The 27986-nt window shown below is 46.7% G+C and overlaps 1 protein-coding gene across 9 annotated transcripts; it reads right to left on the minus strand.

The window, feature by feature from the left end:
• Nucleotides 1-284: 284 nt before the first annotated feature.
• Nucleotides 285-27986, minus strand: LOC144604444 (syntaphilin-like). Of its 9 annotated transcripts, XM_078418866.1 has the most exons (9): nt 27826-27986; nt 25564-25634; nt 20604-20655; nt 17616-17749; nt 15713-15827; nt 12031-12095; nt 10143-10352; nt 8341-8490; nt 285-6163 (listed from the first exon to the last, which is right to left on the minus strand). In XM_078418866.1, the coding sequence occupies exons 6-9, from the start codon at nt 12063-12065 to the stop codon at nt 5179-5181; spliced, it is 1380 nt and encodes a 459-aa protein (XP_078274992.1). In that variant the 5' UTR covers nt 12066-12095; nt 15713-15827; nt 17616-17749; nt 20604-20655; nt 25564-25634; nt 27826-27986; the 3' UTR covers nt 285-5178. The 9 variants fall into 9 exon arrangements, with proteins under 9 accessions (XP_078274992.1, XP_078274995.1, XP_078274991.1 ...); XM_078418869.1 differs by lacking the exon at nt 25564-25634; XM_078418865.1 differs by lacking the exon at nt 20604-20655.

Consider the following 27986-nt stretch of genomic DNA (forward strand, 5'->3'; position numbering starts at 1 on the left):
TGTGGAATTCATTGCCAAAGACAGCTGTGGAGGCAAGTCAATGGATATTTTTAAGGTGGAGATTGATAGAGTCTTCATTAGTACAGGTGTCAGGGTTACGGGGGGAAGGCAGGAGAATGGGGTTGAGAAGGGAAGATAGATCAGCCATGATTGAATGGCAGAGTAGACTTGATGGCTTGAATAGCCTAATTCTGCTCCTACAACTTATGAACTGATGATTCTAATCTTTGCTGACAACGTTTCACATGTTCTAGTGATTTTTCATTTAGACATGTGGCCAGAGGTTTCATGTGTTTATTTCATGAACAGTTCAGTGCTACAGAGTGAGTGGTACAAGTGATAAACCAAAACAGTGCCAAAGCCCCTCAACCACCAGTCATGGAGCAAGGTGCTCAGTGTTACCTGTGCTTTGTGTGCACAGACATAGAAACACGCAGGCACACGCACACACCACACAAAACCCAAACAGCCACACAGAACAAAGACATAATTGAGTGAGATAACCACTGTTCTTTTCTGGCCTGTACTCTGTGCATGAACACAGAGTAAATCTGACACAAAGTTGAAGGGAGGTCCTAGCAAAGTACGCACTTGGGAAGAGGTCCCACAGGAGACAAGTCACGAGATTCCTCTAGAAGGAAACATTAAACATCGATGGACCCGGTCGTCCACTCCCATCCACTTGCCCCCGAGCTGGACGTGTACCAATGCTCCATCACGATGACCTAGGTCAACACCCAATCAGTTGGCAACTTTGCCACTTGGACTGCCAATGGACCAGAGTGGTCCATTATCATTACCACCAGCCAGGGGCACCTTGGAGTCCACCCATCCCCCCCCAACAAGGTGCACACATCCTCCAGGAAGTATTAAAAACGTGACCCTGTAGTCGTTAAAATGTAGAAAATGCACAAATTTTAAACCGTAGTGCATTGATTTCTCTCTGATCATTTATAAAGAACATTTTGGAAATTTCTATACCTAAATAAGAGGACTCACTGCACAAACAAGTCACTGTAAAAACAGTATATGTTCTTGTATATTTGAAATATTTTTCCTTCCCTGAACCCTGAATCCTTTGGTGAAGACACCCTGAATCTACTTAAAATTCATTCACTGTCCTGACTATTTATTATTTTTTTGCCCGTCTTTTGATGAGGATAGTGCTAATGTACGGGGATCACTGGTCAGCACAGCCTTGGTGGGCCGAAGGGCCCATTTCCGGACTGTATCTCTAAACTATACTAATCTGGGAGCAATAACCTCCATTTCCGTTTTCAAGAAATGAAACAGCAAGCTTTGATCAGTGCAATCGTATCTCATAGGTAATGGTTAAAAAACAGACCTGGAATTAATCAGACAGACAGACAGACAGACAAATAAACAGATGGGTGGGTCGGTGGATGAGTAAATAAATAAATAAATAGATAAATAAATAGATGAATAAATAGATAAATAGATAAGGGGTGCCTGACCAGGTGATCTGCCCATCCAAGTCCTTCACTGTTTTCCGGGCGGACAGAATGGAAGAATCCGGGAAATCCAAGGGCGGAGGAGTCTGCTTCTTGACCAATAATAACTGGTGTAATCCTGGAAATATTAAGACGCTTTCTCGTTCCTGCTCGCCGGACCTGGAACATCTAACTATCTCATGCCGACCATTCTACCTACCCCGGGAGTTCAGCTCGGTGATCATCACAGCCGTCTATATCCCACCGCATGCGGACACCGACGTGGCACTGTCCACCCTACACGATGTGTTGTGTCAACACCAAAACAAGAACCCTGATGCGGCTGTGCTGGTGGCTGGAGACTTCAATAGGGGAAATCTCAAAAAGGTCATGCCCAACTTCTACCAACACATCACGTGTGTCACCAGGGGGGAAAGAACTTTGGACCACTGCTACACGCCGTTCAGGAAAGGCTACAAGGCCGTTTCTCTCCCTCCTTTTAGGAAATCTGACCATGCTGCCATTTTCCTGCTGCCGGAGTACAAACAACGGATAGTACGGGAAGCGACAGTGACGAGGGATGTAAAGCGGTGGGCTGACCATTCAGAGGCCATGCTGCAGGATGCACTGAGCGAAGTCGACTGGAACATGTTCCAAGCAAGTTCCAGAGACGTAAATGAGTTTGCGGAAGCGGTTATGGACTTCATTGCCGATACCATCATCCCCACGGTAAGGGTCGGTATCTTCCCTAACCAAAAACCCTGGGTGGACAGGTCTATTCGCATGGCCTTGAATGCTCGCACCGCTGCTTACAACTCCGGTCTGGCATCCGGCAACATGGACGACTACAAGGGAGAGTCCTACCGACTGCGAAGGGCAGTGAAGGATGCAAAAAGGAGGTACCGGGATAAGATGGAGTCACAGATGGAGCAGCAGGACACCAGGCGCCTTTGGCAGGGGCTATGGACTATAACTAGCTACAGGTCCAGCACCCCCTCAACCGGAAGTGCCGGCTCCTCCTTAGCTGATGACCTGAACTCTTTTTATGCACGGTTTGAGACGGGTAACACCACCAGCTCGCCGTCTAAAAACAGCACCGAAGGGGCGCTGGCTAGCGAGGCTGGAGGGGGATCCACCGCCGGGGATGTGCACACATTATCGGTGTCCGAGCGTGAGGTGAGATGGGCTCTGACGCTTGTGAACACGAGGAAAGCTGGAGGCCCAGATGGTATATCTGGGCGAGTACTAAAGTCTTGTGCTACTCAGCTTGCTCCAGTGCTCACCACAATATTCAACCTCTCCTTGGCAAAGTCCGTGGTCCCTGCATGCTTCAAAAGATCCATCATTGTACCGGTGCCAAAGAATGCCTCTCCAGCGTGTTTAAATGACTACCGACCGGTGGCCCTCACCTCGGTTGTCATGAAATGCTTTGAGAGGCTAGTCAAGAAGCACATCTGCGCCCTCCTTCCTCGCAACATGGACCCACTACAGTTCGCATACCGTCCGAACAGGTCCACGGATGATGCGGTCTCCCAGGTTCTACACACCGCTCTCTCTCATCTGGACAGCCAGGGGAGCTATGTGAGGATGCTGTTCATTGACTTTAGTTCAGCATTCAACACAATAGTCCCCAGCAGACTGGTTGAGAAGCTGCTGGAACTGGGGCTTAGCACCCCTCTGTGTGCCTGGGTCCTGGACTTTCTCACTGCCAGGCCCCAAGTGGTCAGGATGGGGGAACACTCATCTAGCTCCCTCACCCTGAACATAGGATCCCCCCAGGGCTGCGTCCTTAGCCCCCTACTGTACTCCCTGTACACACACGACTGTGGGGCCATGTTCAGCTCAAACTCCATCATCAAGTTTGCTGATGACACTGTGGTGGTGGGCCGGATCTCCAACAACGATGAGAAGGCCTACCGGGAGGAGGTGGCTGATCTGGCACTCTGGTGTCAGGACAATAGCCTCCTCTTGAATGTCACTAAAACAAAGGAGCTGATTGTGGACTTCAGAAGGGCTAAACATCCAAGGACGTACACGCCACTGGAGATAAATGGGTCTATTGTGGATAGGGTGAGCAGTTTTAAATACTTGGGAGTCCGCATCGCAGAGGATCTGACGTGGGCAACGCACATTGCCGCACTGGTGGGTAAGGCTAAGCAGCGCCTTTACCACCTTAGACAACTGAGGAAATTCAGAGTGTCTCTGAGGATCCTTCATTGCTTCTACTCTGGGGCTGTAGAGAGCATCCTGTCCGGCAACATTACAGTCTGGTTTCGGAACAGCTCTGCCCAGGACAGGATGGCCCTGCAGAGAGTAGTGCGTTCGGCAGAACGCACCATGGGAACTACACTCGTCCCCCTGCAGGAGCAAGCAAGATCATGAGGGACCCCTGCCACCCCAGTAACGGACTGTTCCAGATGCTACGATCAGGCAAACGCCTCCGCTGTCACGCTGTGAAAACGGAGAGGATGAGACGGAGCTTCTTCCCACAGGCCATCAGGACTGTCAACTTTTATAACCCCAGAGACTAAATTTTTGTCGACACTAATAGTAACTTATTAACTTTATTTATATGCTGTAACTGTAATTCTTTTTGTGCACAACCCGCAGGCATTGCCACTTTCATTTCACTGCACATCGTGTATGTGTATGTGACAAATAAATTTGACTTGACTTGACTTGACTTGAATACAATAAATAAGGCTATCACCGCATAAAGAGGAGGGAGGTGGACATGCTAGTAGACTTCTTACTGCAATTATATATCAATCAGGGCCATGGTTACAAGCGACTGTTGAAGATCTGTACTAGCTGAGTGTGAACCAGAACAGCAAATGATGAACTGCATCAATGGAGTGAAGGCTGTGCTTCCTAGCTGCTACTGACCAGAGTACAATAAAACTCGCTGCAATACTTTGTCTTTAAATAATAACACAAATATAAAGTCTTTGAACTGTGATGGAAATGATCGACAGAGTCTTCTGACGCACTGCACAGGCATGCAATGCATTTATAAAGTCCTGGCTTTTAAACATTCACTTAGATTATTTATTAATCTCTGTCTATAATTTATATATATATATATTTATTTATATATATTATATATTTAGGTGTATCGATGATTTGTTGACATTGATACAAAGCGCCTGATCAATGGGCGAGAATGATACGACTTTGCATCTTACTGGGAGATAATTGAAGGGAGAGTGGGAGAGGGCAGGATGGTGTTGGGGAGGGGGGTTCATGTTGGTGGTGGATGGAGGCAAGGATGAGTTTTTGGATTGGGCTTGGGTCCAGGATTGTGGTGGATCATCGAGGGACTTGGACAAAGGTTGGTGGAGAAGGTAGGATGGTGAATGTTGGATGAAGGGTGGGGTGGGTTTGGGCCAGGATGGAATGGTGGGCAGTCTATGTGGGAGAAGGGACACGAGGATCTGAGATGGACACTGGAGGAAGAAGGTAGGGATGGGTGGAAAGGAGGGGATGTGATGGAATAGGTTGGTGGTCTATGATGGAGAATGAACGCAAAGGGTGAGTTTGGTATCAACGATGAACAATGGGAAGAGGGTAGGGATGGGGACCATAAGACATAGAAGCAGAATTAGGCAATTCAGCCCATCGATCATGGGATGGATGGAATGGGTGAACGCCCTACGATGCAGTGGGGATATGAGGGATGTGTTAAGCGACTGAGATGGACAATGTTTGGATGGAGATGGAGTGGAGGCTAGGATGGGAGATCGGGAGAGTGCGGCGAAGATGCATTGGTGTTCAGCCGGCGCAGGGAATGCAGGGCGATGACGCAGCAACTGCGCAGCAGCACGCCCAGGTTGTAGAGGGGCTGTGAGCGGCCTCGCTGGGTGTGGATGATCCAGGCCAGGGTGGGCAAAGCTGGCACTATCACTGCCAGCAGGTCCACCATGTAGTAACGGCTCCAGTGACTCAACTGGTCTGGGGCTTCCTCCACCTCTCCCTGACTGGCGGTCTCGAACAACATCTCCGCAACTGACCGGCCATCGGTGCTCCCCTCATTTGGGTCGCTGCTGAGCATTGAGCAAGTCTGTAGGTCGAGAAATGACCATGGCGGCTCCCCTTCTGGTCCGACACCACTGGGGCTGCAAGCACCAGATCCCAATGCCTTCTCCGCCGCGGTTTCTGGCTTTGGACTGTGGGGAGGGTGGTCCGTCTGAACGCTCTGGTCCTGAATGTTGGCCTTGGGGGTCCCAGCTTGGGAACCCCCCCCCTCGGCCTTGAGGCCCAGCAACGGCCTTGGCCTTGCGGTGAAGCTGGGTCCCTCGATGGCCCGGTCAATCCCGGACGCGAGGGAGCTGTGGTGGGGGACGGGACTCCCCTGGGCGCCCTGCAAGATGGCCGCAGGGTCGCTCAGCTTGGTGTAGGTGGAGCTTCGGGTAAGCGACCTGGCCGGGGAGGCAGAGGCGGACCGCGACGTCCCATCCTGAGCCAACTCCATGCTCTGCAGCAAGGTCTCCAGCTTACGGTTCTGGCCGTTGATGTCGATGAAGTACTTCTGGATGCCCTTGTCCTTCTCCACCAGGTTGTTCTTTACCGTGTCGATCACCTGCTTCAGCTGCTTGATCTCCTTCCTGGCCTCTTTCAGTGAGAGCTGAGCCTCCACCCGGTGGCATTCCTCCTCAATCCAGTCCTCCTGCATCCTGGACAGCTGTAGTTTCAGGTCCTCCACCTCAGTCGCCCTGTGCAAACAGAATCCCCAATAGGTTCATTTGCAAGAAGGAACTGCAGATGCTGGTATGCAGCGAAGATAGACACAAAATGCTGGAGTAACTCAGCACATCAGGCAGCTTCTCTGCAGAAAAGGAATAGGTGATGTTTTGGGTCGGAGCCCTTCAACGGCTTGTCCCCGCCGACCAGCGATCCCCACACACCGACACGACCCTATACACTAGGGACAATTTCAAGGTTCCAAGGTCAAGGTAGATTATTGTCGCATGTACCAATTAAGGTACAGTGAAATTTGAGTTACAATTTACAGAAGTCAATTAACCTACAAACCTGTACGTCTTAGGAGAAAACCCATGCAGGTCATGGGAGAACGTACACACCCCATAAAGACAACACCCGAGGTCAGGATCGAACCCAGGTCTCTGGCACTGTAAGGCAGCAGCTTTCCCGCTGCGCCTCCTTACCGTCCGGTATTAAGGAAGGCAAATGCTATGTTAGCATTTATTTCGAGAGGACTCGGATATAAAAACAGGGATGTAATTCCAAGGTTTTATAAGGCACTCTTCAGGCCGCATTTGGAGTATTGTGAGCAGATTTGGGCCCCATATCTGAGGAAGGATATGCTGGCATTGGAGAAGGTTCCAGAGGAGGTTATGGAGAATAAGCCTGGGGATGATTGGGTTAACATATGTTGACTGTTAGACGGCACTGAGCATGCACTCATTGGAGTTTAGAGGGAAGAGGGGGGGACCTCATTGAAACACCGAATAGTGAAAGGCCTGGATAGAATGGACGTGGGGAGGATATTTCCACTAGTGGGAGAATCTAGGACAGAGAGCACAGTCTCAGAATAAAAGGACACACCTTTAGAAAGGAGATACGGAAGAATTTCTTTAGTCAGAGGGTGGTGAATCTGTGGAATTCATTGGTGCTTGGGCTCCAATTGATTGGGATTCATTGCCAGAGACGGCTGTGGAGGCAAAATCATTCGGTATTTTTACAGCACATTCTAGATTGACACATTCTAGATTAGTAAGAGTCAAGGATTACGGGGAGAAGGCAGGAGAATGAGGTTGAGAGGGAAAGGTCGATCAGCCATTATTGAATGGCGGAGTAGACTCGATGGGCCAAATGGCCTGCTTCTGCACCTATGATTTATGAACATGAAGAAGTCAATTGGCATGCCGAGCTTCATTAGGATGTTTTATTTTTTAGTTTAGAGATACAATGCGGAAATAGGCCCTTCGGCCCACCAAGTCTATGCTGACCAGTGATCCCCGTACACTAGCTCTATCCTACACACTGATAAAGAGTGGATGTGGAGAGAATGTTTCCACTAGTGGGAGAGTCTAGGACTAGAGGTCGTAGCCTCAGAATGAAAGGATGTTCCTTTAGGAAGGAGATGAGGAGGAGTTTCTTTAGGCAGAGAGTGGTGAATCTGTGGAATTCTTTGCCACAGAATGCTATGGAGGCCAAGTCAATGGATATTTTTAAGGCAGAGATAGACAGATTCTTGATTAGTATGGGTGTCAGGGTTTATAGGGAGAAGGCAGGAGAATGGGGTTAGGAGGGGGAGATAGATCAGCCATGATTGAATAACAGTAAATTTGATGGGCCATAAATGACCTAATTCTGCTTCTATCACTTCTGACCTTATGACTAGGAGCAATTTATAATTTTTACCAAAGCAAATTAACCTACAAACCTGTACGTTTTTGGAATGTGGGAGGAAACTGGAGCACCCAGAGAAAACCCATGGTTCACAGAGAGAACGTACAAACTCTGGACTGACAGCACACACAGTCAGGATCCAGCCCGAGTGTCTGGCACTCGAGTACAAAAGTTGGGAAGTCATGATGCAGCTGTACAAGTCGTAGATTAGACCACACTTGGAGTACCGAGTGTAGTTCTGGTCGCTCCACTATATGGAGGATGTTATTAAGCTGGAAAGGGTGCAAAAGAGATTCACCAGAATATTACCAAGGCTCATGGGCTCGAGTTATAGGAAGTGGTATGGATAGTATTATCTGATCTGTTTGGACAGCATGCAAACAAAGCTTTTCCTTGTAACTCGGTACATGTGACAATAATAAACCTAAACCTAAATTGACCAACCATGAGTAAGTAATGACCAGCCCTTGGCTGTCCCCTGTACCACCCATCTCTCTCCTCCCACACACAACCCTACCTCTCGTCCAGCCTCTCCTCTGTCTCCTTCAGCTTTGCCCTCAGGTGTCGGATGCATACCTCCTTCTGCTGCAGTGGGGTCAGGTACTGCTCAGGGGTCGGGGGCTTGATGCCATGGTTCTCGCTGCACGAGGAATACTTGCTGGAACGTCTGCAGAGGGGATTCACAACCAAACGCCTTAGAGGACGGAAGGCAGAATGGAGAAGTCATGCATAACACACACAACAGCACAGCACAGGTATAGGCCCTTCGGCACACAATGCCTGCACGTGACCCATCTCCCTCCATTCCCTGCATATCCTTGTGCCTATTCAAAAGCCTCTTAAATGCCACTATTTTGTCTACCTCCACCACCAGCCGACAGTGCATTCCAGGCACCAGCACCTCTGTGTAAAAAACTTGCCCGCACACAACTTTGCCCCTCTCACCATACAGCTAGTATTTGACATTTCCAGCCTGGGATGAAAGTTCTGAATGTCTACCATTTCCGCAGATCGCTTCTCTATCTCAAGCAGAGAAGGAAGTAATTTTGGACAAACAAGTCAATGCTATCTCCCTGGCCCTAATTTTCCCTCTCACCCATTCTCTCCACATTCCCATCGACTCCCCCTCACCAAAACACTGGGGGCAACTTACAGCAGCCAATTATCCTATATCCTCATGTCTTCGGGACGTGGGAGGAAACCGAAGCACCTAGAAGAAATCCTTGCAGTCACAGGGAGAATGTGCAAACTCTGCACAGTCAGCATCCGGGGTCAGGCGTGAACCTGCAGCGTTGGAGCTGTGTGGCAGTGCCACTGTGACTAAATACTTCACAGCCACAGAAGTACTTCTGAATGGAAGCCTTATCCATGCCCTGAAAGATTCTATTAAGGTTAACAGAGTAAGGGCCGGATAGATTATTTTTCGTTGAGGTTGTTTGAGAGTAAAATAGTCATAGAATCATACAACATGGAAACAGGCACTTCACCCCAACTCATCCATGTTAACCAAAATGCCCCATCTAAGCTCATCCCATTTGTCTGCTTATGGCCCATATTTTTCTAAACCTTTTCTTTCCATCCACCAGTTCAAATTTCTTTTAAATGCTGTTATAGTACCTGCTTCAACTACCTCCTCTGGCAGCTCATTCCATATACCTATGATGTGTGAAAAAGGTTGCCCCTCAGGTTAAATCTTCCCGCCTCTTGCAAACCCATTTCCTTTGGTTTGCGATTCCCCTACCCTGGGTAAAAGACTCTGTGCATTCACCCTATTTACTCTCCTCATGATCTCCCTCAACCTCTGCTCTCCAAGGAATAAAGTCCTAGCCTGCTCAACCTCTCCCTGTAGCTCAGGCCCTCAAGTCCTGGCAACATCCACGGAAATCTTCTCTGCACTCTTTCCATCTTAAGAACATCCTTCCATTAGCAGTGTTACCAAATCTAAACACAATATTCCAAGTGCAGTCTCACCAACATGTTGTACAACTGCAACATAACATCCCAACTCAATACTCTGACCGATGAAGGCCAAAGTGCCAAAAGCCATTTTGATCACCCTATCTACCTGTGACACAACTTTCAAGGAAATATGTACCTGCACTCCTAGATCCCTTTGCTCTACACCACTTCTCAGAGCCCTACCATTCACTGTGTAGGTCATGCTCATATTAGATTCCCAAAAATGCAACACCTCGCATTTCTCTGAATTAAATTCCATCAACCATTCCACCTGGCCAAGCGATGGGTGGGTGGGTGGCTGGGCTAGGTGGTCGGATGGGTGGATGGATGGGTGGGCGGGCTGTCATCTCCCTGGGTTACCTGGGCGTGGGGCTGCTGTCACTCCCCTTGTAGGAGCCAGAGTTGCTGCTGCTGCTGAGCGAGGAGTTGGCGCAGGCATCAAGCCGTCCGACCGGCGGGGAGGTCCGTCTGGGCCGCATCAGCAGCGGCTGCATCTCCTGCCGCCCCGCGCTCGGGCTCAGCGCCGACTTGAACAGGGAGGAGAAGCCAGTCCTTCCATGGACGCCCCGACTGCATTCAGGGAAGAGAAGGCGTCAGAAACTGTCAAAACCGCTCGCCGTCCACACAGATCATCCGGTTTCTGCACGGACACCAAACCCAACCTACACTCCAGTCTAGGTCCTCACCTCAGCTGCTGTCCATGTGGAGTTTGCACATTCTCCCCCTGGGTGCTCCAGTTTCATTCTACATCCCAAAAACGTGCGGGTTTGCAGTTTAATTAGCCCTCTGTAAATTGCACTTGATTTGTAGGAGCGGATGAGAAAGTGGGGCAACATAGAACTAGTGTGAACAGGTGATCAATAGTCGGCCTAGACTCGGTAGGCCGAGTCACGATTCCAGCATCTGCAATCTCTTGTGTCTCCTGGATGTAGGGAGGTTGGGTGGAATTTCAAGCTGTAGCTATTCGAGAGCAAGTTCCTTCTACATTTCCCTCCACAGATGCTGCCTGACCCGCCGAGTTCCTTCAGCAACTGTGGGTCAGGCAGCATCTCTGGAGGGAAATGGACAGTCAACATTTCAGGTCGGGACTCCACTTCAAATTGAAGATAAATCATCTGATCATTCCCTGCACAGATGCTGCCTGACCCGCTGTTCGGCCAGCACTTTGTATTTTGCTTAAGATTCCAGCATGTGCAGTTAGTTCCTTGTTCAAATAGCTATTTCACCCCAAGAAGCTAAAGACTTCAGGCTTTGTTTTTGTCTTTGCACTAATTTTTTTAATTTTTAATTTTTGTTGTTTTAATGTTATCTACTGAGTTCTATGTTTACTTACCTGTCGTGCTGCAGCAAGTAACACTTTATTTATTTTATTTTGGTACGAATGACAATTAAACACTTGACTCTTGAAGCTACCACCACAATCTTTTCCCATCCACACTGACAAGTGACTGTTCATGGGATCACTCGACACGCATCTGTCATGTCCCCACCCGACACCTCAAACTTGATTGGATTAAACTCCATCTGCCGATTCTCTGCCAATATCTGTAACTGATCTATATCCCTTTCACATACTTCTCGCCATCTACAATCCTGCCAACGTTCATGTCATCTGCAAACTCACTGATCAGATCGTCTACATTTTTACTGAATTGTATGCAAAAAAGATATTTCAGTGTACCTTGGTACACGTGACAATAAAGTACCATTGAACTCCGATATGATAAAGTATCATTCAGGGTGGCACAGTAGCGCAGCGGTAAAGTTGCTGCCTTTTCAGCGCCAGAGACCCTGGTTCAATCATGACCATGGGTGCTGTCTGTACAGAATTTGTACGTTCTCCCTGTGACCGCATGTGTTTTCTCCGGGTGCTTTGGTTTCCTCCCACACTCCGAAGACCTGCAGGTTTGTGGGTTAATCCGCTTCTGTACATTGTACCAAGTGTGTAGGATAGTGCTAATGTCCGCTGGCCATCGCTGGTTGGCGCAGACTCGGGTGGGCGTTTTCACGCTGTATCGCTGTAAAGTCTAAAGCCTACACCCAAGGTCAGGATTGAACCCGGGTCTCTGGGGCAGTTGGACAGTAGCACTACCCACTGCATCACTGTTCCGCCTGGCATCTCTTGCAATTAAACATGTTGTCTCAACATCTACTCTGCCAAATTCTTTCATGATCTCCATCAAGTCAGCCCTGGACTGCCCACTTCATTGAGGCATGGGTGATGAGCAGTCGTGATGGAGTGGCGTACCTCCGAGCTGGTGGTCTTCTTCCTGATCCTGACATGGGGCTCACTGCTGGGAACCTCCAGGCAACCTGGAAAAGCAGAAGATCCACGTTGAAAAGACTTCACCCATAGACCACAATCTCCGAGTGCTCCCACATTCCAAAGACATACAGGTTTGTAGGTTAATTGGCTTCTGTAAAATTGTAACTTGTCCCTAGTGTGCGGGATAGTGCTAGTGTACGGGATGATCGCCGGTCAGTGTGGACTCGGTGGGCTGAGGGGCCTGATTCCGTTCTGTATCTCTAAAGTAAACCAGAGACCACATCACCTTCTCCCGAGCTGGAAGCTTCAATGATTCAGCAGTTCCAAGCTCAGTGTCCATTTACAATTCAGCTGCTTTGGAATGTATTTATTTCCAATGTTTAAAAGAAGTTACATATCTACAAAGGTTTGACACCGTTCTGAATTGAACCGACTGCAATCGCTTTAGTGCAAGTGGAAAAGCAGCAGGAACGCAGCCAACTCCCCTTTAGAATTCCAAACATCTACCCCAGTGCTGAGTGACTGGCAGGAGGTAAAAACACAGTCAACAGCCTCTTGTTTCCAGGCAACAGAAACACCCAATCACTCAGACCAGAATCACCCAAGCCAGAACACATAATTCCTGCAGCGATAAATCTCTTTCCCTTCTCCCTTTAGGCCAGATCGAGTTAAAGTGGTCCAGAATAATGCAGAGTCTGGTTCAGTAAGATAATCATAGCGTCACACAGCATGGAAACAGGCCCTTTAGACAATAGACAATAGACAATAGACAATAGGTGCAGGAGTAGGCCATTCAGCCCTTCGAGCCAGCACCGCCATTCAATGCGATCATGGCTGATCACTCTCAATCAGTACCCCAGTGGCCCAACTTTACCATACCGACCAACATGTTCCCATCTACACTAGTCCCACCTGCCTGCATTTGGCTTACCAACATCACATCCTTACACATCAGTCCACTTTGCAATAAATTCCTTTGCAGAATAAATATTATAGGACAGGAAGCCACTAACCATACTCTGGGGTAACTGTGAATGGACAGTCAAGTGTGTAGGAAGGAACTGCAGATGCTGGTTTACACCGAAGATAGACACAAACTGCTAGAGCAACTCAGTGGGTCAGGCAGTATCTTTGGACAAACGGAATAGGTAACATTTCGGGTTGAGATCTAACTTCAGACCGAGAGTCATGGGAGGGGGAAACTAGAGGTATCCCTCTCAAACAATGTTGGCACTAATAATGACAACAGATCCCAATTGTGAAAATGTAGTTTAGTTTAAAGATACAGCATGGAAACAGGCCCTTCGGCCTACACCGACCATCGATCAACTGTTCACTCTAGTTCTATGTTATCCAACTTTCTCAGCCGCTTCCTACACACGAGGGGCAATTTACAGAAGCTATTTAAACTACAAACCCGCTTGTCTTTGGGATGTAGGAGGAAATTGGAGTGCCAGGAGGAAACCCACGTGGTAATGGAAAATATACAAACTCCACGCAGACAGCATCCATAGGCAGAATCAAACCCAGGTCTCTGTCACTGTGAGGCAGCAGCTCTATCAGCTGTGCCACTGTGCCGCCCTTGAAAATATAAAATAACTATGTGCCAGAAGAAGGATCCCGACCCAAAATGTCGCATATCCACATCTTCCACAAATGTTGCCTGACCCGCTGAGTTACTCCTGCACTTTGTGTTCTACATTTTTAAAAATCCTTTGACATGCAGCAAAAAGATTAGACAATTTGCATTCAGCTCAGTTATTGCCCTTGCTTGAGAGTCTTCCCACTCCCAGTCTGACCTTTCTGTCATGGGCCTCCTCCAATGCCATAGTGAGGCCCACCGGAAATTGGAGGAACAGCACCTCATATTTCGCCTGGGCAGCTTGCAGCCCAGTGGTATGAACATCGACTTCTCCAACTTTAGATAGTTCCTCTGTCCCTCTCTTCCCCTCCCCCTTCCCAGATCTCCCTCTGTTTTTCCTGTCTCCACCTATATCCTTCCTTTGTCCCGCCCCCCTGACATCAGTCTGAAGAAGGGTCTCGACCCGAAACGTCACCCATTCCTTCTCTCCTAAGATGCTGCCAGACCTGCTGAATTACTCCAGCATTTTGTGAATAAATACCTTCTTGTGTTACCAGATATTCTCTCCTCGACCCTATCACTTTCTCTTACAACATAGAACAGTACAGCATAGCAACAAGCCCCTCGGGCCACAACGTTTGTGCCGAACATTATGCCAAGTTAAACTAACCTCATCTGGTACATTGCCTGTACATGACCCATAACCCACCATTCCTTGCATATCCATGTGCCCAACCAAAAGCCTCTTAAATTCCATTATCGTATTTGCCCCTGGCAGTGCATTGCAGGCACTCACCTCCCTCAGTGTAAAAAAAACCTGTCCCACACGTCTCCTTTAAACGTTGCCCCTCTCACCTTAAAGATATGCCCGCTTGTATTTGATATATCCATCCTGGGGAAAGGACTCTAGCTTCCTACCCTGCAAGCCTCTCATAATTTTATATATTTCCCGAACGTGGTGACACAAGTAGATAGGATGGCAAAAAGGCAGGTACTATGCCTGTCTTCATCAATCAGAGCTTTGAGTATAATAGTCAGGAAGTCATGTTGCAGCTTTACTGGACTCTGGTTAGGCTGCATTTGGAGTACTGTTTTCAGCTAAAACATAGAACAGTACAGCTCAGGAACAGCCCCATCAGCCCACAACGTCAGTTCTGAACATAATGCCAAGACCGTATAAACACAAAATGCTGGAGTACCTCAGCGAGTCAGGCAGCATCTCTGGAGAAATGGAATAGGCGATGTTTCGGGTCGGAGCCCTTCTTCAGACCCGAAACATCGCCTATTCATCATCATATCATCATATATCTACAGCCGGAAACAGGCCTTTTCGGCCCTCCAAGTCCGTGCCGCCCAGTGATCCCCGTACATTTTAACACTATCCTACACCCACTAGGGACAATTTTTACATTTACCCAGCCAATTAACCTACATACCTGTACGTCTTTGGAGTGTGGGAGGAAACCGAAGATCTCGGAGAAAACCCACGCAGGTCACGGGGAGAACGTACAAACTCCTTACAGTGCAGCACCCGTAGTCAGGATCGAACCTGTGTCTCCGGCGCTGCATTCGCTGTAAAGCAGCAACTCTACCGCTGCGCTACCGTGCCGCCCTTTTCTCCAGAGATGCTGCTCGACCTGCTGAGTTACTCCAGCATTTTGTGTCTAACTTTGGTATAAACTAGCATCTGCACTTGCTTCCTATACATGATGCAAAGACTAATCCTTATCGCCTACATATAATCTATATCCCTCCATTTCCTGCAATATCCAAAAGTCTGAAATGCTTGGTCATCCCATTACAGGAAGGATGTGGAGGCTTTTGAGAGGATGCAGAAGAGGTTCGCTAGGATGCTGCCTAGATTAGCGATTACTAGTTATAAGGTTGGACAAACTTGGATATGATTTTTTCTGGCTCAATGGAGGGTGTTGATGCTATTGGGTCACTTTTTCATGCAGCTGGCAGAGGTTCAATGGGCTGAATGGCCTTCCTCTAAGCTGTATCATTAGACGAGAAGGAACTGCACCTGGTCATATCTGTCAACCATTTGCTGCTGAGCGCTGCCATGTTAATTCACCTTACCAAGGCTCGTGCTTTTCTCCCGACTTTAGCCCCTGGTGTTGGGCTGACAAAGACAATCCATCGTCCTCATGTTGTCCGGTCGCCGATTGCAGCCCGGAGTTCTAAAACGGCCCTCCTGTTAAGGAAATATAACCACAGTCCCTCAGGAAGTTGGCTGCTACCAGACATACCCAATAGTAATGTACATGTTAAAACAGGCCTCAGCTGAGATGGAGTTGTCTGCTTTCAGCACCCATGGGAGATGAAAAGATTGAGCATGTTGATTCAGTGCTGTGTTTGCTCCCTGGGTGATTTGTATGATGTTGGAAAGAGGGGGTCCCTTCTATTAGACCTGAAGTGTGTGGATGTAGAGAATATTTCCACTAGTGGGAGAGTCTAGAACCAGAGGGCATAGACTCAGAATAAAAGGACGAACATTTTGAAAGGATATGAGAAGGAATTTCTGTAGCCAAAGGGTGGTGAATCTGTGGAATTCATTGTCACAGACAGTGGTGGAAGCCAAGTCATTGGTATTTTTAAGGCGGAGATTGACAGGTACTTGATTAGCAAGGGTGTCAAGGGTTATGGGGAGAAGGCAGTCGAATTGAGATGAGAGGGAAATACAAATCAGCTGTGAATGAATGGCAGAGTTGACTCGAATGGCATAATTATGCTTCTATAACTTATGAACTTAAGAGAACTAGCAGAGTGATAAGTATTGCAGTCTTCAATCCACACATCCTGATCGTGGTGCAATGTCTCAGGATTCAAATTAATCACAATCACAGATGTATTTTAGACACTCCATGATTGAATTGATTGAAAGAAGCAACATGGAAACAGGCCCTTCGGCCCACCGAGTCCATGCCAACCATCGATCACCCATTCACACTAGTTTTATGTTTTCCCACTTTCACATCCACTCACTAAACATATGGGATGTGGGGAAAATTGGAGTATCCCAGAGGAAACCAATGCGGTCACAGGGAGAACTTGCAAACTCCACACGGACAGCACCTGAGATCAGGATCGAACCTGGGTCTCTGGCGATGCGAGTCAGCGGCTCGACCAGCCACTGTGCCACATTGGAAATGGTTTGCTCTGTTATCTGTGACTCAGGACCACAATTAAATATTAACACACCACCCACCACTCTCCAGTTCTAGTATTTAAAGTTGTAAATTTAAAATCTTAATGTAATTGAACTCTCTTAGCACACTTGGTACAGCTTCGTACTTGTCGAGTTAGCATCCTAAAACTCACAGCGAGCGCCTCATACATTTACAGAGTGCAAGCTCTGCACTGGTCTGATTATTAACATCTTACAATCACCACCAGGGCCCATTTAGGTTTAGTCACAGAGGTGTTCCCCCTCTTCCCTCTTCCACCCCCCCCCCCCCCCCCCCCCATCAGGCACTAGGTACTGAATGAAGTGTGAAAACACACACCTCCAAATTCAGGGACTGTTTCTTCCCAGCTGTTATCAAGCAACTGAACCATGCCATCACCAACCGCAGTCCTGAACTACTATCTACCCCATCGGTGACTCTCGGACTATCTTTGATCAGACTTTACTGGCTTTATCTCGCACTGAACTTTATTCCCTTACATATCTGCACACTGTGAATGGCTCGATTGAAATTATGGATTGTCTTTCCGCTGACTGGTTAGCACGCAACAAAAGCTTTTGACTACCTCGGAACACATGACAATAAACCAAACTGAACATGATTTTATACACCTCTGTAAGATCACCCCTCAGCCTCCTGCGCTCCAAGGGATAAAGTCCTAGCCTGCCCAACCACTCCTTGTAGCTCAGGCCCTAGAGTCCTGGCAACATCCTCGTAAACCCCAGTCTTCACTCTTTCCCAACTCAATGACTCCTGAGCTTGCACTGAGAGAGTGGGAATAGGATGTCTCTGACCTTGTACTGGAGAATGTGGTGCTGCTTTCCTCTGTCCCCAAGTCACTGGCTGTGGGGCACAGAATAATGAACTTCACTCATCCCATCATGGTGATTAATTTGAAACGGGGGTCTCAGCAGCCAAAATGGACATCCTGGGTTGTGGAGAGAAGGAGAGAAGGAGAGATTACACTTGGAAACAACAAAAAACCTGTTTGCTCAGTTAGTCACTGCCATTGGGCCGTACATCATCTCTTGTAATTTCCCCAGTTTAGTTCAGCTTCATTTCAAGCTTTTTTGTTGCCCTAGCCTGCCCAACCTCTCCCTATAGCTCAGGACCTCGATCAGGACGCGAGGGCCTCTTAAACATCACTTTCTTGCCAACATCCGCGTAAATCTTTTCTGCACTCTTTCCTGCTTAACAACATCTTTCCTACAGCACGTTGACCAAAACTGAACATAACACTCCAAATGTGGCCTTACCAAGGTCTTGTACAACTGTAACGTAACATCCCAACGTGATACATAAAGAAGTAGATTAAGAGAAGCATACTATTGGAATTGGCAGAAGATACATGAACATCTCACATCCCTGAAGGATAAGGAGGTCACTTTGCAGTTGCTGGCAAGGTGCCATAGACGAATTTGGAGAAAGAGAAGCTAACTTGGGAGCTCCCAGAAGCAAGATCAGCCTAATAAAATACTTATCTATAAATAACAGCCATTAATAAAGGAAATGCAATAGAAAGATGCCTACATTTATAAGAGTGATTTACAAGGGGGAGGTTCAGAGCAAAGATAACAGCCTGTGGCAATGTGTAACTGAATACATCATCGATTTGCCTGGATTATCAACCAAAATCGCCAAATCGAAACACGGTAGTTTGACATTATTTCACTTATTTTAGGGGAAAAAAGGGATATTCCATTATAGTGTCCCACCACTGGTGAAAGCCAACATTTTACTTGTGTCTTTCAATGGAGGGTGCCAAGCTTGGCTTTCAAATGGCGTAGGACAAGGTAAGACCAGTCTCTGGTCTTTGCAGTTACTGTTGAGTTTCTATGGAGAAAGGATGGTGAGGGACTGCTTGGATTGTGTATATATATATAAAAACTTTTCTCACTTATTTTATTATTTACAGAGTACTTTGTTTAAATATTCTGTTGTGCTGCTGCAAGAAAGAACTTAATTGTTCTGTTTGGGACATCTATATACTAAAACTCTCGTTTGTTTGTTTGTTCCTGAACTACAGCCAAAACAATACACGATAGCGCATCAAATTTTAGGTCCACCTTACTCACCATCGTCCCTTTGGCGCTAATGGACGAAGTTTCATTGAGATCGGTGTTATATTTTTTACGTTATTCATATTTTTAAGTTTAAATCTAACTCCTCGGGAGGGAGGGTGGTGGAGGGAGGATTAGGGGGATGGAGTGGGGGGGAGGGGGAGGGGGAGGGGGAGGGGGGATGGGGGAGTGGGGAGGGGGCGAGGAGAGGGTGCTGCACCAATGCAAGAGAGGTTTGGGCCCATCGGGTCCACTTGGTCTAGTATGACAATAAAACACTCTTAACGTTGGCATAGCCAGGCTAGATTTGAAAATTATCATCATTGGACGATTCAAAAAAAAAATTTCCGCGTGGACTTATCACATTTTTTTCTCATCGACTTTAAAAAAAAATTGTTATGAAATGTCTTTATTCCCTGCCCCTTTGTTAATAATGTTGGGTGGTTTGAGTGCCTATTTAATGCTTTTATTGTTGGACTGTGTTTTTGGGGGTTTTTGGGGTGTGTGATTTGAATGCCTATTTAATGCTTTTATTGTTGGACTGTGTTTTGGGGGGTTTTTGGGGTTGGGTAATTTGGGTGCCTGTTTAGTGCTTTTATTGTTGGACTGTGGGTGATTGAATTAACATTTTGTTCAAGATGGCCGCGCCGTTGTGTTTGGCTGCCTGCCACTGTATGTTTCTTTTTTTTTCCCTAGTCAGATGTGCAGCACTTTGGTCAACGTGGGTTGTTTTTAAATGTGCTATACAAATAAATTGACTTGACTTGACTTGACTTGACTAAGCTATATTGAATATATTGAATGACACAGATGTATCAAAATGCCTCTAAACAATGTCAAGAGTCAAGAATGTTTAATTGTCCTATGTAGCTGGACCGGAACAATAAATTCATACTTGCTGCAGCTTTACATGCACGTTACAACAAATAAATATACAATTAATTATCAATTACTCCAGGTGAACCAGACCATGATAGTACAAGCCAAAATACATAGAGTAACCCTCATAGCTCAAAACCCATGGATGTTCAAAGCATAGATAGGGTTGTGGTTTAGTTTTATGTTTCATGCATATTAACATAGGGTTAGGGTTAGATTCAATCAGATCAGATACACCATACAAAAGATACAATCAATTAGTTTGGGCGGCACAGCGGCGTAGCTGGTAGAGCCACTGCCCCACAGCGCCAGAGAGCCAGGTTCGATCCTGATCTCGAGTCCTGCCTGCGTGGAGTTTGCATGTTCTACCCGTGACCACTAGGGTTTCCTCTGGGTGCTCTGGTTTCCTCCCACAAGGCATGCAGGTTCGTAGGTTGATTGGCTTCTGTACATTGCCTTGTGCGTAGGGAGTGGGTGACAAAGTGGGACAATATAGAACTAATGTGAATGGGTGATTAACGGTCAACATGGACTCAGTGGGCCGAAGGGCCTGTTTCCATACTGCATCTTCAAAAGTAAAACTCAAGTACAATAGGTAAGAGAAAGAGGAAGATAGAGAATAGTTTTCAGCATTGTAGCAAATCAGTTCCAGAGACAAAGTCCAATGTCTTCAATGGGGTAGAGATGAATCAGACAGTACCCTAGCTTATGGACAGTACTCTATAGCTTATAGTTAGGGTTGTGCATGGTGCTTCAAGAGTTTAATGGTCACTGGGTCTTTGCCAGTTAATTTCAAAGCGGTGTGAAATGAGACTTAGTTAAACAAGTTGGCATAGAGCTAACCTGGGTTAGTCGTCAGACAGGACTGGCAGTCGAGACCATCTTAGAGAGAAACCTTTGCAGACCATCAATGATGTGTACGTACATAAAGGATTTGAGAAAATACAAATCAATTGAGTTATGGCCTGAATAATGTTCTGTAGTTTTTATTTTACTAGGCGAACAATCCAATTATTAGTAATACCAATAAACGACTCAAAAGAAATGCGTAGGTCAGTGAGACATATCAGACATATAACCAAACTCCCAATATAATCAGACTCCCAACCCTGAGAATAAATGGAAACATTAAAAGCGATGAACTCGAGGGTCTGAGCTATAGGGAGAGGTTGGGCAGGCTAGGACTTTATTCCTTGGAGTGCAGGAAGCAGAGGGGTGATCTTCTAGAGGTGTATAAAATCACGAGGGGAACAGACAAGATGATCATACAGTCTTTTACCCCGAGTAGGGGAATCAATAACAGAACATATATTGTTTAAAGTAACAGTAGAAAGATTTAATAGGAACCTGAGGGGCAACTTTTTCCACACATAAGGTGGTGAGTAAATGGAATGAGTTGCCAGAAGAGATAGTTGAGCCCAGGTATTATAACACCATTTAAAAGACATTTGGACAGGTACAAGGATAGGAAAGGTTTAGAGGGATATGAGCCAGACACCGACAGGCGAGGCTAGCGTGCATGGGGGATCTTGGTCAGGTTGGGCAACTTGGTCCGAAGGGCTTGTTTCCATACTGCATAACTCTACGACTAAATAAAAAGAGATACAAAAATGGGGAGTTATTCCAAGCAGGTGAAACATAAAGTTAGCGTGCAGGTCCAGCACAAAGCCAATTGGAATACTCGTCTTCATTGCATTGTTATAGTGTCATAGAGTCATACAGCGTGAAAACAGGCCCTTCAGCCCATCTGGCCCTCGCCAACCAACATGCCCCCTTTACACTAGTCCCACCTGCCTGTGTTTGGCCCATATCCCTCGAAGCCTATCCTATCCATGTACCTGTCTAAATGTTTCTTAAACGTTTTGATGGTACCTGCCTCAACGACCACCTCCGGCAGCTCGTTCCATACACTCACCACCCTTTGTGTAAAAATGTTGCCCCTTAGGTTCCCATGAAATCTTCCCCCCCCCCCTCACCTTAAACATGTCTTCGGACTCTCAATTACCCAGAGTAGGGGAAAAGATAGAACAAAGATTATTCTAAAAATGAATAGAATTTGAAAGAGATGAATAATAGAAGCTGCAGGAAATAAGCTTTGATACAATTTAGAGAAAGAATGAAAAATGCAGTGATGCAAAAATCAGTCTTTCAGGTTGACCCAGATTCAACCTATAATGCAGTTTGGCTTCCTTCACCTTGTTCTAAACGTCTATTTTCTCAAAGAGTGGCATAGTTTAGAGCTAATCATTTAGGTAGTTCACAGCAACTGAGCAACAGGGGAAATTAATCTCCACCTTCAGCATTCAAATATTCAAAAACCCAAAGCCCTTTCAACGAAGAAAGTGTTTGATTCCCAGAAACCGAACAATTACGATGTGTAGGAATTAGAACACACAATAATTAGATCATAGAACAGAGGGCGGCACAGTGGTAGAGTTGCTGCCTTACAGTGCGAGAGACTCAGGTTCCATCCTGACTACGGGGGCTATCTGTACAGAATTTGTACGTTTTCCCCATGACCTGCATGGGTTTTCTCCAGGAGCTCCGGTTTCCTCCCACACTCCAAAGATGTACAGGTTTTGTAAATCCTAGTGTGTAGGAAAGTGTTAATGTGCAGGGATCGCTGGTCGGCGAGGACTTGGTGGGTCGAAGGGCCTGTTTCCGTGCTGTATCTCTGAACTAAACTAAACAGTAAAGCTGGGGAAAATGCATTGCGGCTCACAATATCTGTGCCAAATAAACTAATCTCCTCTGTTTGCATGTCAATAGACAATAGACAATAGGTGCAGGAGTAGGCCATTCGGCCCTTCGAGCCAGCACCGCCATTCATCGTGATCATGGCTGATCATGCACAATCAGTACCCCGTTCCTGCCTTCTCCCCATATCCCCTGACTCCGCTATCATTAAGAGCTCTATCTAACTTTCTCATGAAAGCATCCAGAGAACTGGGCTCCACTGCCTTCTGAGGCAGAGATTCCACAGCTTCACAACTCTGAGTGAAAAAGTTCGTCCACATCTCCGTTCTAAATGGCCTACCCCTTATTCTTAAACTGTGGCCACAGGTTCGGGACTCCCCCAACATCGGGAAAATGTTTCCTGCCTCTAGCGTGTCCAATCCCTTAATAATCTTATATGTTTCAATAAGATCCCCTCCCATCCTAAATTCCAGAGTATACAAGCCCAGTCGCTCCAGTCTTTCAACGTACGACAGTCCCGCCATTCCGGGAATTAACCTTGTGAACCTACGCGGCACTGCTTCAATAGCAAGAATGTTCTTCTTCAAGTTTGGAGACCAGAACCGCACACCATGACCAATGTCATCCATATTCTTCCATTCCCTGCATATCCATGTGCCTATCCACAGGCCTCTTAAATGCCAGTATCGTATCTGCCTCCACCACCACCCATGGCAGCATGTTCCAGTCACTCACCACCCTCTGTGTAAAAAAACAACCCCGCACATCTTCTTTAAACTTTGCCCCTCTCACCTTAAAGCTATGCCCTCTAGTCTTTGACATTTCCACCCCAGAAAAAAAAGTTCTGATTGTCTACCCTATCTATGTCTCTCATAATTTTATAAACTTCTAAATTTCTATCAGGTCACCCCTCAACCTCCGACACTCCAGAGATGGATATTCATGTGATGGTGACCCTTCTTCACCATTTAATCACATAATAGCTTTTACCTTAATTCCCTTTTCTCGTCGCACCACACATCCCTGATCACCTTAGCATCCAAAAATCTATTCAATTAACTCAAGTGTAGACATCTGTCCACATCCATGAACATTCACAGCAGTGAAGACACTCCAATGAATAAGGGTCTTGGCCCAAAATGTCACCTGTTCATTCCTCCAGAGATGCTGCCAGATCCACCGAGTTACTCTAGCACTTTTTTTTTGTAAACCAGCATCTGCAGTTCCTTGTTTCTGCAAGAAGCTGCTCCTCTCAGTTTAAATTGCCAGACCTTTAGACTAATCTGTGACCACTACTTTTAAGTTCACTAATTATTTACATTGTTATAGCTGAAATGATTTTGCTTGTCTAAAGTCTACTGTTGATGTGGGGGAAGCAGGAGCATAAACAATAGCATAGACCAATAGCTGGATCAAAAGCCTGCTTCAGTGTCACAATTGGAATTGGTATTGGCTTATTATTGTCACGGGTACTGACATCCAGAGAAAAGCTTTTGACAAGTCATGCACAAGCACAACAGATAGTGGATAGAGATTTAGAAAAGGGGAACAATTGTATTGAATGATATTCCATCTTCTTCTGGGACCAGCACACAAAGCGTCAGTCACTGTGCTCCAATGCTATGTTTATGTCCGCACATAAGAGGTCTCGGAAAGGACATGCAGAAAATGGAGCAAATGCGTCAGAATACAGTCGTTGCAGATATACAGTGCTGACAACACTAACAAGAGTCAAAGAGTGTTTAATTGTCACATGTACAAAAAAGACCAATTAAATTCTTACTTGCAGTAGCATAACAGTTTGCAAAAACAGTACCGCAGATAACAAAACAAAAAAATAATTCAATCAACTAAAACCCCCCCAATATTAATACAGTCGTGCAGCTGCTGACTCACAGCACCAGAGACACGGGTTCAATCCTGACCTCGGGTACTGTCTGTGTGGAGTTTGCATGTTCTCCCTGTGATAGACAATAGACAATAGGTGCAGGAGTAGGCTATTCGGCCCTTCGAGCCAGCACCGCCATTCAATGTGATCATGGCTGATCATTCTCAATCAGTACCCGTTCCTGCCTTCTCCCCATAACCCCTGACTCTGCTATCCTTAAGAGCCCTATCTAGCTCTCTCTTGAATGCATTCAGAGAATTGGCCTCCACTGCCTTCTGAGGCAGAGAATTCCACAGATTCACAACTCTCTGACTGAAAACGTTTTTCCTCATCTCCATTCTAAATGGCCTACCCCTTATTCTTAAACTGTGGCCCCTGGTTCTGGACTACCCCAACATTGGGAACATGTTTCCTGCCTCTAATGTGTCCAACCCCTTAATATCGCTTGGGTTTCCTTCCACATCCCGAAAACGTGAAGGTTTGTAGGTTAATTGGCACTCTATAAATTGCCCCTAGTGTGAAGGGAGTGGATGAGAAAGTGGGATAACATAGAACTGGTGTGAGCAGGTGATCGATGGTCAGCTAGGGCTTGGTGGGCTGAAGGATCTATTTCCATGCTCTATTTCTGAACTAAACTAAAGTAAACTAGTGCAAGAGTCTGAAGTCCTTAGTGCAACTAAAGACAGTCCATTGTTCATAGTCTTCAAGAGCCTGACAGCCGCTGGGAAGAAGGTATTTTAGAAAATGTGGTCACCGTTTTCAGACTCCTGGAACATCATCCCAATAGCAAGAGTGAAATGAGAGCGTGGCCAGGATGGTGTGAGTCCTTGATGATACTGGCTCCCTGTTTGAGGCATAGATCAGCAAAGAGCTAAGACTGAGAAGGTTTTGGTTTCACGACTAATATAGCTGTTGCAGATAAGCCAAGCAACATAAATGTCTCTCAAAGGAGAGAATGCAGCCTCCTGTTCAAAGCCGACGCTCATGGCTGCAGTTACAGAGCACAGCAGTTTGTGCGTTGCCACAGACAATGGACTGGAATGCACCAGGGTATCAGACAAATGCAGCATTCATGAGAGTTGATGTAGAACCTTTTGTGACCTTAGACCATTCCTAAACACCTCACTGCATGTTTGATGAGTGGCCAATGTAACGTGGGACTGTAATTAACTATAAACAGCAATAAGAGAAATTAACAGATAATCTTTTTTTTCTCACCATTGTTTGAGAGATAAACAACCAGGTGCAAAACACAAAGTGATGGAGGAACTTTGCAGAGTAAGCAGCATCTGTGGAGGGAGTGGATAGATGTTTCAGGATGCAATCCTTCCTTTATACTTCCTCAGGTAACACCAGAGGGTCTTTCTCATCAGGCTGTGAGCTCAAATGCTTTGCTTTAGAGATAGAGCGCAGAAACAGGCCCTTCGACCCACTAAGTCCACACCGACCAGCGATCACCCCGTACACTAGCATTATCCTGCACACCAAGGACAATTTACAATGTTACCATAGCCAATTAATAGACAAGCCTTTATGTCTTTGGAGTGTGGGAGGAAACCGGAGCACCCAGAGAAAGCCCATGGGGTCAAAGGGAGAACATACAATCTCTGTACAGCCAGCACCTGTAGTCAGGCTCGACCCCAGGTCTCTGGTGCCATAAGGCAGCAACTCTACTACTGGGCCACTGTGCTGCCCCTAAATCTTTGGGCCTGGGTCCAGTTTGACTCAGGTGGGCTTGGGCTTTTATTCTATAGTGAGAGTCCAGAGTGTTTAATTGTCATATGTACCGACACAGGCTCCTAAATGCAATAACAGACAGACAAATAGTTATCGGATCATACAGCAGGGAAGAAGACCCTTCGGCCCAACTCAATAATGCTGACCAAGATGCCCCAACTACACTAGTCCCATTTGCCTGCATTTGGTCCATTTCCCTTTAAACCTTTCCCATTCATGTACCTGACCAAATGTCTTTTAAATATTGTTACTGTACCTGCCTCAACTACCTTCTCCAGCATAATTCTGGAGATCGGTTTCCTCCCACACTCCAAAGACGTACAGGTTTGTAGGTTAATTGGCTTGGTAAATGTAAAAATTGTCCCTAGTGTGTGTAGGATAATGTTAATATGCAAGGATCGCTGGTCGGTGCGGACCCGGTGGGCCGAAGGGCCTGTTTCCGCGCTGTATCGCTAAACTGAACTAAACTCCTTTCTGGTTAGTAATAATGAGGGCAGCGTCGAGTTGCAGCTGGTAGAGTTGCTGCCTCACAACGCCAGAGATCACTGATCGATCCTGTCTGTGTGGAGTTTGCACGTTCTCCCTATGACTGTGTGGGTTTCCTCAGGGCGCTCCAGTTTCCTCACAAAATGGCGTGCAGGTTCAAATGGCATGCGGGTCTGTAGAGTCCAATTGGCCCCTGTGAAATTGCCCCCAGCGGGTACGGAGTGAATGAGAAAGTGGAATAACACAGAACTAATGTGAACGGGTGATCGATGGTTAGCATGGACTGTGGGCTAAAGTGCCTGTTTCCATGCTGTATCTCTGAACCAAATTAAAATATAATAATATATTTTATTAAATTATTGTGCAGGAAGGAACTGCAGAGGCTGGTTTACACCAAAGACAGACAGAAGATCAATCTCTGGAGAAAAAGAATAGGTGACATTTCAGGTCAGAACCCTTCTTCAGACAATACTAGATAACAACAATAGTGTGAATCAAAACAAGGTCTGTAGTGCAACCAAATACAGTCCACTGAAGATACGTCCGAGGGATCCTTTACGCAGGTCCAGCGTTTACAGCAGGGAAAAACAAATCTCCTGTGAATACCGTAACCTCCAGACATCCCAAGGGGTTTAACAGCCAATGAACAACCTCTGAGTGCAGTCAATGCTAGAATATATAGCAATCAATTCCCACACAAGGTACCACAAGCAGCAATTTGATAAGTGTCTGGAAAATTTGCTGGAGGGATTTATATATCTGCCAGTTCAAATAATGCAAGGGGAAGTTTAAGAATTTACAAAAAGGTGTATCGAAGACCGGACAAATAGTATTGTATAATTAAATGCAGGCTGTTGGAGGAGAGAGGGAGGGAGAGGGAGAGGGGGAGAGAGAGTGGCAGCGGCAGATGTGATGTTGTCGAGTGCTCTGGGCCTGGGTTTTAGAGCGAAACTGCAGGTTTCAACAAGCGAATGGAGTGGTGCAGAGGCACTGCGGTATCGGAAGCTGGTTGAACGCTAGCTGGTTGCTGTTCCTCACCCTAGATAACCTCAGGGAAGCTCCCTTCAGCCCACATGCACTCTCTGCAACTCCCAACCCACCTCGATCATCGCTGCCGCTAGCATTTAAATGCATTTAATATTTCTGTAGCAGGTGAGACCTCGTTCATCGTCCCCGCCCCAAACCATTAGCATTCTGTCTCTGGGGTGAGTGTGTGGGTCAGTGTAACTCCACCTTTCACCGCGGTAGGTCACTTACCGACTGGTCTGAGGACGGTGCTGGGGGGGAGCCCCGCTTCGATGGGCTTTGCTCTGGTCGGAACGACTCCTCTCCTCTTCCACCACCAATAACCCCAGTATGGAGCCGGGGAGGTGCGTCTCGCCGCCTCTGCGTGCGCTGCCGCCGGTGGGAGGGAGGCA

This window comes from Rhinoraja longicauda, chromosome 22, assembly GCF_053455715.1.
Source record: "Rhinoraja longicauda isolate Sanriku21f chromosome 22, sRhiLon1.1, whole genome shotgun sequence".
Classification (NCBI taxonomy): Eukaryota; Metazoa; Chordata; class Chondrichthyes; order Rajiformes; family Arhynchobatidae; genus Rhinoraja; species Rhinoraja longicauda.